This window comes from Quercus robur, chromosome 6, assembly GCF_932294415.1.
Source record: "Quercus robur chromosome 6, dhQueRobu3.1, whole genome shotgun sequence".
Lineage (NCBI taxonomy): Eukaryota > Viridiplantae > Streptophyta > Magnoliopsida > Fagales > Fagaceae > Quercus > Quercus robur.
This window is the reverse complement of record NC_065539.1, coordinates 52,431,537-52,443,590: the sequence shown is the minus strand read 5'-3', so window position 1 is coordinate 52,443,590 and position 12,054 is coordinate 52,431,537. Positions and strand designations below refer to the sequence as shown.

The window sequence follows — 12,054 nt, the reverse complement described above, 5'->3', positions numbered from 1 at the left end:
TTTTGCAAATTTATGTGTTAGTATGTTTAACTCGAAAGGAAAAAGATGTGGGAAGAGAAGAAGTTCTTAATTTTGGTTGATTTGGGTGAAATTTTATAGATTTTTGGTTTGTTGGGTCTTTTAACTCAAAGAGGGAGAGAGGTATGGCTAACTACAAAATGTGGGAGTTTCTCTCTGGATAAATAAAAATATTGTTTTTGTAAAAAAAAATTACCAATTTTTTCTAAAAATACATATACATACTAAATATATAATTAAATTTTTTCAAATTTTAAAATATGTTAGTTAAAATAAAGTACCAAACACATTTTTTATATTATGAATATTTTATATAAATATTTTCATAACATTTTTTAAATAACAATTTTCACATTATTTTAAAAAAGAATTATGCTAAAGACACAACTTTTGGCATAACTTTATATCACAACTCGTCATGTGACGAGTTGTGATTGGTAAGGGTATGTTAGTGAGCCATGTGGAGATATACTCATACCAATTACAACTTATCATGTGGTGAGTTGTGATATAAAATTGTGCCAAAAGTTATGTCCCTAGTATAATTTTGGAAGGAGAGCTTGGTGGTCAGCCATGGAGCACGGTGTGACATGGGTTGAGGCAGAGAGAGGATGAAAGGGAAATAGGGATAGCCCTAGACATTTTGGAGCCTAAGACGAGAACTAAAAATATGGCATTTTTTATACTTATATATTAATTAAATTAATGTTTATTTAATATTTTTATATTATATTTTTCATCATTATTTTCATTTTCTTCTAAATTATTTTGAAGTTCATTATCAAGATTTGTTGTATTGCAAAATTGAACATCATTTTCTTCTAAATTATTTTGGTGAATTTCTTGCTCATTTGTGATATTTTCATCTAAATTTTGTGTTATATTTTGTTTATTACTAATAACAAATTTATCCATTGATAATTTTTGAGACTTAATTAATTTTTCTTATTTTTTTCTTTTTTAAGTTTTTTATATCCAAATGCATATTTTCTAGTAAACATTTTTAATCAAACAATATATTTATAAAAACTAAAATAAAAAATGACATTCAAGTGTAGAGCAAATGAGAAATTGAAGCTGATTTATACAAAAATTTAAGAACAGCCATAACGCTAACACAGACTTATTAATAAGACCCACCCACAAAAAAAAAAAAAAAAAAAAACAAAAAACAAATCCTATCTATAACCAAAAAAAAAAAAAAAAAAAAACAAATCCTATCTATAACCCAGAAAAAAAAAATGCAGGCTTTAGAAAAAAAAAAAAACTTGAAGGCCCAAACTTAACGCCCAGTCCAGGGAGGGTCCAGGCAGCCATAATGATAAACTGATAAGTGATAAACAAAGTTACAAAACCAGCCAGGGACAGGGAGGGCCCAAATAAACAAAGTTATCTTAAGTTCTTAACAAAGAAAAGCCCAATTTTTTTTTTTTTTTTTTTTTTTTTATAATTTTATACCTGATTCCTGAAACTCAGAACCTGATACGGTGAGGTGAGCAGTTGAGACTTGAGAGAGGCGGAGAGCAGAGCATCAGAGAGAGAACAGACTGAACAGTGGAGACTGGAGACTAGAGAGAGGCGGAGAGCAGAGACTAGAGAGAAAGGTAAAATTTTTAGGGTTTTGATTTGTGATTGTTTCGTGGTTAATCTCTTAGACCGGATTTGTAGTTTATCTGGTTGATTTTTGGTCAATGATTTTGTTTAGAACCAATGTTTAATAGGATTTACCAAAATTTTTGTTTTTTTGGTTAAAAGGATGTGCCAGATTATTTTTGTAATTCAATTGAAACTAATATATATATATATATATATATATTTTTTTTTTTTACTACCCGGTTCTTTTCTAAAATTTTGGGGGCCTTAGGCAATTGCCTAACTCGCCTAAGGGAAGGGCCGGCCCTGCAATTAGTTAGTTTTTGAATCCGTATTCGGTTTAATTTTTGTAATTAATTGCTCACAATATGTTTGATTTTCAGTAAAAAACCTAAATTGAGCTTAAAAAATTTATGTACTATTGGCAATGCCTAGAAATGTTGAATTATTTGTATTTATTCTGATTCTGATTCTGCTTTTATTTTTGTTGTTTTTGTTTTTGAAGTTGTAATGGACATGGAATGGTCTGATTCGAAGTATGAACACCGTGAGGAGAGGGATGATGAGTCTCCTATGCGAGAACATTATGATGATTTAGAACGGGATGGGACTGATAAATCGAGCAAGCACCGAAGCAAGGATAGGAAGAAGGGTAGTCGAGGAGGGGAAGATAAGGAACATAGGAGTAAAGACCGAGAACGATCAAAGAGAAGTAGCGATGATGTTGTGAAGGAAAGAGAGAAAGAAAGCAGTAGGGATAGGAGGAAAGATGATAGAGATGAGCGAGAGAAGGATAGGAGCAAAGATAGTAAGGTGAGGGACAAAGAATATGATAGGGAAAAATATAGAGAGAAAGAGCGCGATAGGGATAAAGATAGAAAAGATCGAGGGAAAGACCGTGAGAGGGAGAGGGAGAGGGAGAGAGATGCAGAGAAGGATAGTGATCGAGGACGAGACAAGGAGAGGGTAAAGGAGAAGAACAGGGATAGGGATAGAGATAAAGAAAGAGAAAAGGAAAAGGATAGGCCAAAGGAAAAGGAAAGGGAAAAGGAGAGAGATAAATATAAGGATCTTGAAGGAAGCAAATCTAAGATGGACCATGAAGATAATAGGGATAGGGATGCTTCCAAGCAAGGGAGGTTATCCCATCATGCTGAGATTGAAGAAAATACTGAGGGGTCATTAGGTGGAGCGCACTTGTCGGCATCAGAGCTTGAGGAGCGAATATTGAAGTAAGGAAATCTTTATGTATGCTTTCTTTGTTGCATTTTGATATATCAAATCAATAACTGGTATTTGAAACCTTAAGTCCATAAAACCATGTTGACCATACTTTCCTGCTATCTTGGTTGTGCTTGTGTTTTGCCAGTAGCTGCTTTGTACTTAGCACTGTATTAGTTATCATTTAAGTTACTTGTTTTTCCAGCATTCCCTTGAATTTTGTGTCTAAATTAGTTTAGCTGAATGGTGATTATTTGTTATAGTGATTTACATCGTATTTATCTCTTCTACTTTTTTTTTGCGTTCTATGTTGGCAGTGTGACAATTCTTCCAGAACTTTAAAAAGCCATTTTTCCAAAACATGTTTGATGTAATGTGAATATGTTTCTTTACACCTCTTTTTAACCTTTTTGTTCAGGAAAAGAGAAGAAAGATTGAACAAAAATTCTGAAGGTGTTTCTGAAGTTTTGTCATGGGTTAGTCGGAGTCGTAAGCTTGAGGAGAAAAGGATTGCTGAAAAGGAGAAAGCATTGCGGCTCTCAAAGATTTTTGCGGAACAGGTTGCGTTTTAATTGTGTTTCTTTGTATTATTTTTCTCAAATGATTGATTTCAGGCAGGATCTTTTATTAATATCACAGTGTGAATTTTCTTAGGACAATGTTGGTCAAGGAGACAGTGAAGATGAGGAAGAAAGCCACGGTACTGCGCGTAAGGGTTCTTACTCCTTATGATTTGTCTTGTAATCGAATTGATGTTGTGACATGATTTTGAATCAGTCCATTCTGCATTTTATTAGATTTTGAGTGCATAGATTGGACTGATTCAAATACCATACTCATCAAGTTCTATTGAGTAGTCATGAAATTTCCTAATGACATCCAAGCTCCATAATAGAACTAAAATTGTGTGTGTGACTGTAGTTAATTATTCTGATGAGTTTACACCTGTTTATGATTTATGGCCCACTAGTTTGTTCTTCTAGAACCTAATCTGTAAGCAAGTGGTTTTGTTTGATGTGTTCCTACATCACTGATCAATACTGATATTGTTTCTATTTTGAATACTTTATAGATAATCTGGCAGGAGTTAAAGTTCTTCATGGCATTGACAAAGTAGTGGAAGGTGGGGCAGTTGTTTTAACACTAAAAGATCAGAACATACTTGCAGATGGTGACATCAATGAAGGTAAACTATTTTGGTGATACTTTTTGTTTGTCAGGGATTTTTAAGATGAGTTGACACATTTATATAATAGAGGTTTATGGTCTGGTGTGACAGAGATTGATATGCTTGAGAATGTTGAACTTGGAGAACAAAAGCAGCGAGATGAGGCTTACAAGGCTGCAAAGAAGAAAACAGGGATCTATGAGGATAAGTAAGATGGAAACTTATATAATTTGTTAATCATACCCATAATTATATGAAAAAAAATGATTGACATATGTTTTGCGTTCTGATGTTTTAGGTTTAATGATGATCCCAGTGCAGAGAAGAAAATGTTGCCGCAGTATGATGACCCCACTGCAGATGAGGTTTGTTTTATGGTTTTTCCCATCACTCTTTCTTAAAATTTTAGTCTGAGAAATTGCTTTTCCTTTTTCAATTATAACAAGAAATGTTGTGCATGGGGATTGGTCATGAAATTTTTCACTTAATTTATTTTTCTTTCCAGGGGTTAGCTCTGGATGAAAGAGGACGCTTCTCTGGCGAAGCAGAGAAAAAACTCCAAGAGGTAATTCTTTCTCCAAATTAAAAAATAAAAAAAAAACCTGGAAAATGTAGGAGAAGAATGGTTGTGTTTGAGGATGAGGAACTGTGTGCGTAGTCATTTCATTCTTCTAATTATTGTTTGTTGTGACTTCCTATTTATTCAAGTTGTAGTCCCATTCTTTCTACTTTCTGCTCTTATTTTATTGTACTGAATTTATAGGGTTAGGATTTTCCCTTTTGAAATGAATTTTCGCTTCTGTTGGTGTTTGAATGCATTTTAATTGCTTAACTAGTTTTTTTCCCCCTAGCTTACGAACATTTTTTCCCCTTATTGCAAGCTTCGTAAAAGGTTAGAGGGTGCTTCCAATAACATTCACTTTGAAGATCTCAATGCAATTGGGAAGATCACATCAGATTACTATACTCAAGAAGAAATGCTTAAATTTAAAAAGCCCAAGAAAAAGAAATCCTTGCGGAAGAAAGAGAAGCTGGATTTGGATGCGCTTGAAGCAGAAGCTCTCTCTTCAGGCTTGGGAGTTGGGGATCTTGGCTCTCGGAATGATGCAAGGAGGCAAGCCATCAAAGAGGAGCAAGAAAGAGCAGAGGCTGAATTGAGAAAAAATGCATACCAGTCAGCTTATGCTAAAGCCGATGAGGCATCAAAATCACTGCGGATGGAACAAACTCTTCCTGTTAAATTAGAGGAAGATGAGAATCCTGTTTTTGCAGATGAAGATGATGATCTTTATAAATCTTTAGAAAGAGCAAGGAAATTGGCTCTTAAAAAGCAAGAGGAGGAGGCAGCATCTGGTCCTCAAGCAATTGCACGTCTTGCCACTACTGCCAGCAGTCAAACTGCAGAAGATATAAACCCCACAACTGGAGAGTCGCAAGAAAACAAGGTTGTCTTTACAGAGATGGAGGAGTTTGTCTGGGGTCTCCAGCTTGATGAAGGTATTTTTCTTTTAACTTTTGTTCATGTGTTTGCATAGAATTGAAATTTGAGCTGGCTGTGCCCTGCTTGAATTGAGATTTCTTCATATTTAATATTTTTGACTGCTTTACTATTTCTGGCCATTCAATATCTTGTGGTCAGTTGATATCCATCTTTTTATCTGGTCAAATTCAAGTGTAATAATGACCATTTTTCTTTGGAAGTTTTCCTGATCTTGTGCCTATCGATTTCCTTGAGCTTTCATTTGTACCCCATTAAAATACAATTTCATGTCTTAATTTGCTACAGGTTTTCAATTCCTCCAATGGTTTTATAAAAATAGAAATAACTTGTACTTTTGTGCTCTTTCAGAAGCCCGTAAGCCTGAAAATGAAGATGTTTTTATGCAAGAAGATGAAGAGCCAAGAGTTTCCGATGAAGAAGTAAAAGATGAGGCTGGTGGATGGACCGAAGTTAAAGATGTCAGTAAAGATGAGCACCCTGCGGATGAGGACATGGAGGAGATAGTTCCAGATGAAGCTATCCATGAAGTTGCAGTTGGGAAAGGGTTATCAGGTGCGCTGAAGCTGCTTAAAGATCGAGGAACACTTAAAGAAAGCATCGAGTGGGGTGGCAGAAACATGGACAAGAAGAAGAGCAAACTCGTGGGTATTGTAGATGATGATGAACCAAAGGAGCCTCGTTCATCCGCTCTAGTCGATTTTAAAAAGGAGATTCGCATTGAGCGGACAGATGAATTTGGGCGAATCGTAAGTGCTTCACTTAACCAGCCAATCATTTCTTATTTTTTTTCTTTAGCACAAATGGCCTCTCCCTCCCACATACACAGATACAGATGTCAGTTACATAAACAAGAGCATTATGGTTTAGTTACATTCTCTATTTAATGGTTTAACATGACATCTGCTTGTGGGACCTCATATTCTGCTGGTTAATGAGGGAAATTATCAGAAAAGGAAAGCGCAATTAAGGGCACAAGCCTAGTACACAGAAAGTACACTAGAGAAACACCCCAAAACAAAAGCTAACGTCTCCCACAAATTTGAGATGGAAAAGTAATTTGCATATGATGTTCAATTATAGTGAGAACCTACAAAATAGAAATTTCAACTGCATCAAGGGAAATCTACGTCCCTCAAAATTCTTCACATTCCTCTCTCCAAATATACCATTTGATACAAAAGGGAACTACTTTCCAAATTTCACCACCACCAGGTCCGCCAAATTGTCCGTTCTAACATGCTGACAATGAACAACTGTTTTAGGTTTAACCCATAAAACCTTGGATAGACCAAACATCAATGTCCGCTTGATTTAGACATACAATAGTAACAACACCAATGCAATAGTATTATTTGATGCTTTCTCTAATTATTTATTGTTACTCTTTCTTACTGCTGTTGTCCAAGTAAAATGTGATTCTAGGTGGTGTTCTAACCTTCCAAGAGTACATTCTGTTCTGTTATTTGACCATTTGGGTGGATGATGCTTATGCTTATTTAGAGAGACAATTTACATATGGCATGAGGTGTAGTTTTTTGAGTGAAACCAGTTGGGAGTGTGGTTCTTTAAAATATGTGTTATAATCTACTTGGCTGTTTGAAAGATTATTGTATAAATCTCACATCATGTGGGCCACATTACATATGTTAAGGTCTGACTTTTCATCTCATGGAATTGAATCATCTCTCTCTCTCTTCTTCCTTCCCGCCACTTTAATTGGTACAAAACACATCCATGAGTGGAATTGAGACAAAACTAACTGGGTACAACATAGGTTATTTTTTTACACCATTCCACTTCATGCCACTACAGTTTCATATAATGGTTATGAAGGGTGCATGCATTTAATGCTAATAAAAAGAGTACTCCAAGAGGGTAGCACAATTAGATGGGGACTATACCTATATAAATAAATAAATAAATAAAACAATTAGATGGGTACCACACATTATGAAGTGGACTTATTTATTCAAAAAAAAAAATATCATGAAGTGGATATCACCAGTTTGAAATTCCCATTCCCCATCCCCTTGGGGCAAAAAATTAATTACAAAAAAAATATGGCCATAAAAAAGTAATACCATTTTAAATTTATTGAAACTATATATTGTGTTGTATATTGAATTGGAGTCACAATTGAAGACAGGTGATGTCATGAAAGCTATTTGCTACTGCACTTGTTCTTATGTAAAGAGGAGATAGATGGGTTAGATTATCAGGATAGATGTGGTGTAATATGCAGTGACTTCTTCTCCTATAAGAGTTAAAAAATTGACAACCTCAAGGAAATTTAAAATTAGAGACTGTTTCTGCATGACCATGTCATAACATGCTGTCTTGTCTGTGTGCTAGTCTAGTGTTGCAGAAGAACTTACTCAGATCATTATGAAAATCACAATATGAGCCAACTTTTTTCTTTTAATCCTAGTTTATAGTATAGGGCAAAGATTCCTATGGACCTGTGTTATGACAATATGGATTCAATTTGGTGGTTGATTTTAAAAAAAAGGTTGTCCATCCATGAAGTCAAATTATACTTTCAATGGTATTTTCATTCCCTGCCGGTCTTCTATAATTGGCTATACCTTCTCTGCATCTCAAGAAATTTTAAAACAAAATTTAAGTGACATTTTAAGACAATTTCTCACGATCCATCTTGGATTTTTTTTTTTTTTTTTTTTAACTAAATAAGACCTTTATTGAAATAGAAGAGAGATATTATGGACTCAAGGTGTATACACAAAACTCTTTTAAAGAATGGTACAGAACAAGTGATTGCCTATCACTATTGCCCAAGCACTGAGACCACTGAAACAGATATCTCAAAAACAAGGTTTTCAGTTTATGATCTATCTTCGAATTGGATAGAATAGTTTGGATATTCCACTTTGGAGGAGGGGCGGGGGGTTTAATGAGTATTATTAGTTTGAAGTAATAGAGAACATGACAGTGGATAGAATAGAATGTAGGAACGAATACATGTGGTTCATAATTGAATTCTGTAGCTTCTTAGGAAAAAAAAAAAAAAAAGATTATGTTATAGCTTATTTTGTATTTTACTTTTTAGTGTTAATGTGCATTGTTGACTTATGTCCATGTTTTTACCAGATGACTCCAAAGGAAGCCTTTCGTATGATTTCGCATAAGTTTCATGGGAAGGGTCCTGGCAAAATGAAGCTAGAAAAACGCATGAAGCAATACTATGAAGAATTGAAGTTGAAGCGCATGGAGAATTCAGATACACCATCAAAGGCTGTGGAGAAGATGAAGGAAGCTCAAATGCAGTTAAAGACGCCCTATCTTGTCCTTAGTGGTCATGTTAAACCAGGGTATGCATCATCCATCTGTATCATATGTCTACTTATAATTCTGACCAATTATTGCCGAATTTTTCTATGAGGAAAAGGTAGATGAGAAGCATATTCTGTGTGTGATTGGGGTAGATAAGAGATGGACTGGCATGATACATCATGCCACTATTTTTTTTTTTTTTTGGCAAATGAGGGTATCCAGACTTCTTTGAGTATCTGACCATTCCCTTGGGTGTATGCAATCCCCCCGTCCCACACTCGCTAGGTTATTACAAGGAGAAATTCCTTAGGGGTGGCCCCAAGATGCTAGCAAGAGGTTTCGAACCCAGAATCTCATGGATATCATAAGACCTTAAGAACCACTAAGCCAACCCCTTATAGGGTTAGATACACTTGGACACCTTAAAATATGTGTGGAAATAATACGTATACAAAACTTTAATCCTCAATAAATATCATTGTAGGAGGTTAAATGATTAGTTAGAGCATTGCATAGCTTCTTTGGATGTTCAGATATTGCATATGGTGTCTTACATTTATTCCCCTTTCTATGTGAGTGCTGGTAGTGGTGCATGCATTTATTGTCAGATGATTATGTCTCTACAGTTTTGGTGTCATGACAAAGAATCTTAATTTCTTGTTGAGTCAGTTGGGGAGCTTGATGGTTAGGTTCTAATTATTTTTTGAATCATATTGTTATTAAAGACTATCTAGATTAAAGGGGATTTTATCAATTGGGTTGTAGAACCCATGTTGGTTTGTATCAAATTGGAGTCAATACCTGCTTAAAAGATCATCATCGGATTAAGTTTTGGATATCTAGAATTTTGTTATTTTCAAAGATAAACACATCTTGTGTTTTGCATCCCTCCTAGGAAGGCTTACTTCTTAATTAAAGCTTTGAATTAGTTAATCATGATTAGTCTGTAGTTGTATGCTCTAAATGGCATTTTTATTCTTAACATCTGTTTACTCAGTTATTTACTCGTTTCTTTTTGTATGTATTTTATTACCAGGCAAACTAGTGATCCTAGAAGTGGTTTTGCTACTGTTGAGAAGGACTTTCCTGGGGGCTTGACGCCAATGCTTGGTGATAGAAAGGTCAGTAACACAACTTTTTGTGATATTATCATTGTGTATGTTGTATGCACGTGCACGTCTAGAATGTTGAACTTTTCTTTATTAGTCTTATGGATATGATCTGAGGAACTATCTTGAAATTTATCAGGCCTTCTAAATTTCATATGTTAGTACAGTTTTAGTGGTGGTGGTTGCAGTTTTCTTTAGTGAAGGATTTCACAGGACTTGCTTCATTAAAAAATAAAAATAAGGTATCTGTCAAGGTGCTCCCTAGTGGTTGGAGGCTTGAGATGAGCTGCAGGCCTAGACATTTTGGGTTCGATCCCCACTAGGATTACCTTATTCATGTTTCTGGCGGGTGGGTTGTGTATCTGTGATTAACTTCCCTAGGGGTGGGTTCAAAGGGCCTTGCCTTGGTGAGGTTCCACACCGTCAAAAAAATTATAAAATAAGATTAAATAAATTAAAAAAAAAAATCTCTCAAGAGATGCCTAATGTACAACAGAAAAATACTGCTAATGAGCTCTTGCCCAAATGGCACCTTCTTCCCATGTAAGACCAAGGTGGTTGATGAAGTTGGGGTTTAAGACCTACCAGCTGCCATTGTATTACAGCCAATTAGAAGGAGGGAAATTTTTTGATTTTATGTCTTTTTCTTGAGGATAAAAATCCTTAGTTTTTCAATATCAATCCTGACAAGGTTAAGAATCACATGATCTGCTCGATAGCATTCCATTTAATGTTTATGTATCATTTAATTTTATTCACTCTGTCCGCATTGCGTGCACTGATTACAAAGGTGTATTTTCTGTTCATCTTTTAGGTTGAGCATTTCTTGGGGATAAAGCGTAAAACTGAGCCAGCAAATTCAGCACCAAAGAAGCCTAAACCTTGAAGTTAATTTTGGGTGGAATATAGAAGCTGAGTTAGTGTTCTTGTTCTAAAGAGGGTGCCATCAGAGGACATTAATGAGTTGGTTTCCTGCCACTATTAATGCAGCATTGGAGTGTGTTAGGCGAATAGCTGACTGACATCTGTTATGGTCATGGAGAGAGAAGAGAGTAGAGTTGGCTGGCATTTCTATTAGGTGAATATTTTTTTTTTAACAGAAAAGAGCTATGGCTTACCAAAATTTTGCTCATTATTAATACTATACACACTTTGCTTGAGCAGTGTTGCATCCCCCCTCTCTCTATCTCTCTGAATTAACATGCTGAATCAACTGGATTTTACCATCAACAGCTCAAGTCAAATGTGAAAACTGCATTTTGTTAATTAATTCCTTGGCCTGAACCCCGATTCTTTAACAGAATCCGCATAGATTGATGTAATATTTGCCCCGCTGATACTTGTGTGCATGCTTGCTTATGTTAAGAGATGCTTTCCATTGTAAAGCCAGATCGAGATACAGTTGCTCAATTTGAACTTAATTTTCAATTCAGCCCGACATCCTATGGGTACAACCACATGGTTGTATTGCAAAAAATCGACTTTATATATATATATATATCCTTTTATTGAGCAAAATTGTTATGTCATGGTAGCACACGGGAGTGTGGCTTGATAGTAGGAGTTCTCGTTCTGCACCTAAAGATGAGCGGTTCGAGCGATAGTCCCAGCAAGGCCCGTGTGGTATATGTGGTATTACTCATTGCCGTCATATGGTGTAGGGTCGATTAACCCACACCAGAGACCCCTTTTTTTATTCAGCAAAAAGAAAAAAAGAAAAAAAAAGTTATTATGTTTATGTCATGGTAAAATTTATGCACTTGTGTAAAAACTTGAAGTTCTAATTTATTTATTAAACAACACAAAAAAAGAAAGAAAGAAAGATAAAAGCATCTATATAATTTCTAAAAGTTAAAGCATAGTAGTTTGGTCCAATTGGTTCACATTCATTCATTCGCTCCATTTTAGTCCACTTTGGTCTCAATCTGTACATTTAGCTCCACTTTAGTCCATTTCGCTACACTTGATCCAATATGGTCTACTTTGATCCATTTTAATCTAGTTCGGTCCACTCCTGACTAGTTCGTTTCATTCGGTCCAATTCGGTCCTTTTAGTCCTTTCGGTCCACTTCTGTCTAATTTGGTCCAGTTTGGTCCAATTTTACCTTTTTCGGTTCATTTGGTCCTTTTAGTCCACTTCAGTCTTTTTGGTC

The 12,054-nt window shown here is 35.3% G+C and overlaps 1 protein-coding gene across 2 annotated transcripts; it reads left to right on the top strand.

The window, feature by feature from the left end:
* The first annotated feature begins 1,456 nt into the window (after positions 1-1,456).
* On the top strand, positions 1,457-11,290 carry LOC126689419 (SART-1 family protein DOT2-like). Of its 2 annotated transcripts, XR_007644516.1 has the most exons (14): positions 1,457-1,622; positions 2,117-2,843; positions 3,251-3,392; positions 3,487-3,541; positions 3,905-4,018; positions 4,112-4,208; positions 4,299-4,365; positions 4,506-4,565; positions 4,882-5,497; positions 5,850-6,247; positions 8,610-8,830; positions 9,829-9,913; positions 10,716-10,979; positions 11,066-11,290. XR_007644516.1 is itself a non-coding variant. In XM_050384606.1 (13 exons), exons 2-13 carry the CDS (start codon positions 2,122-2,124, stop codon positions 10,785-10,787), a joined length of 2,649 nt encoding a protein of 882 aa, XP_050240563.1. In that variant the 5' UTR covers positions 1,457-1,622; positions 2,117-2,121; the 3' UTR covers positions 10,788-11,290. The 2 variants fall into 2 exon arrangements, 1 of the variants encoding a protein (XP_050240563.1); XM_050384606.1 differs by having other exon boundaries at positions 10,716-11,290.
* The last annotated feature ends 764 nt before the right edge of the window (positions 11,291-12,054 follow it).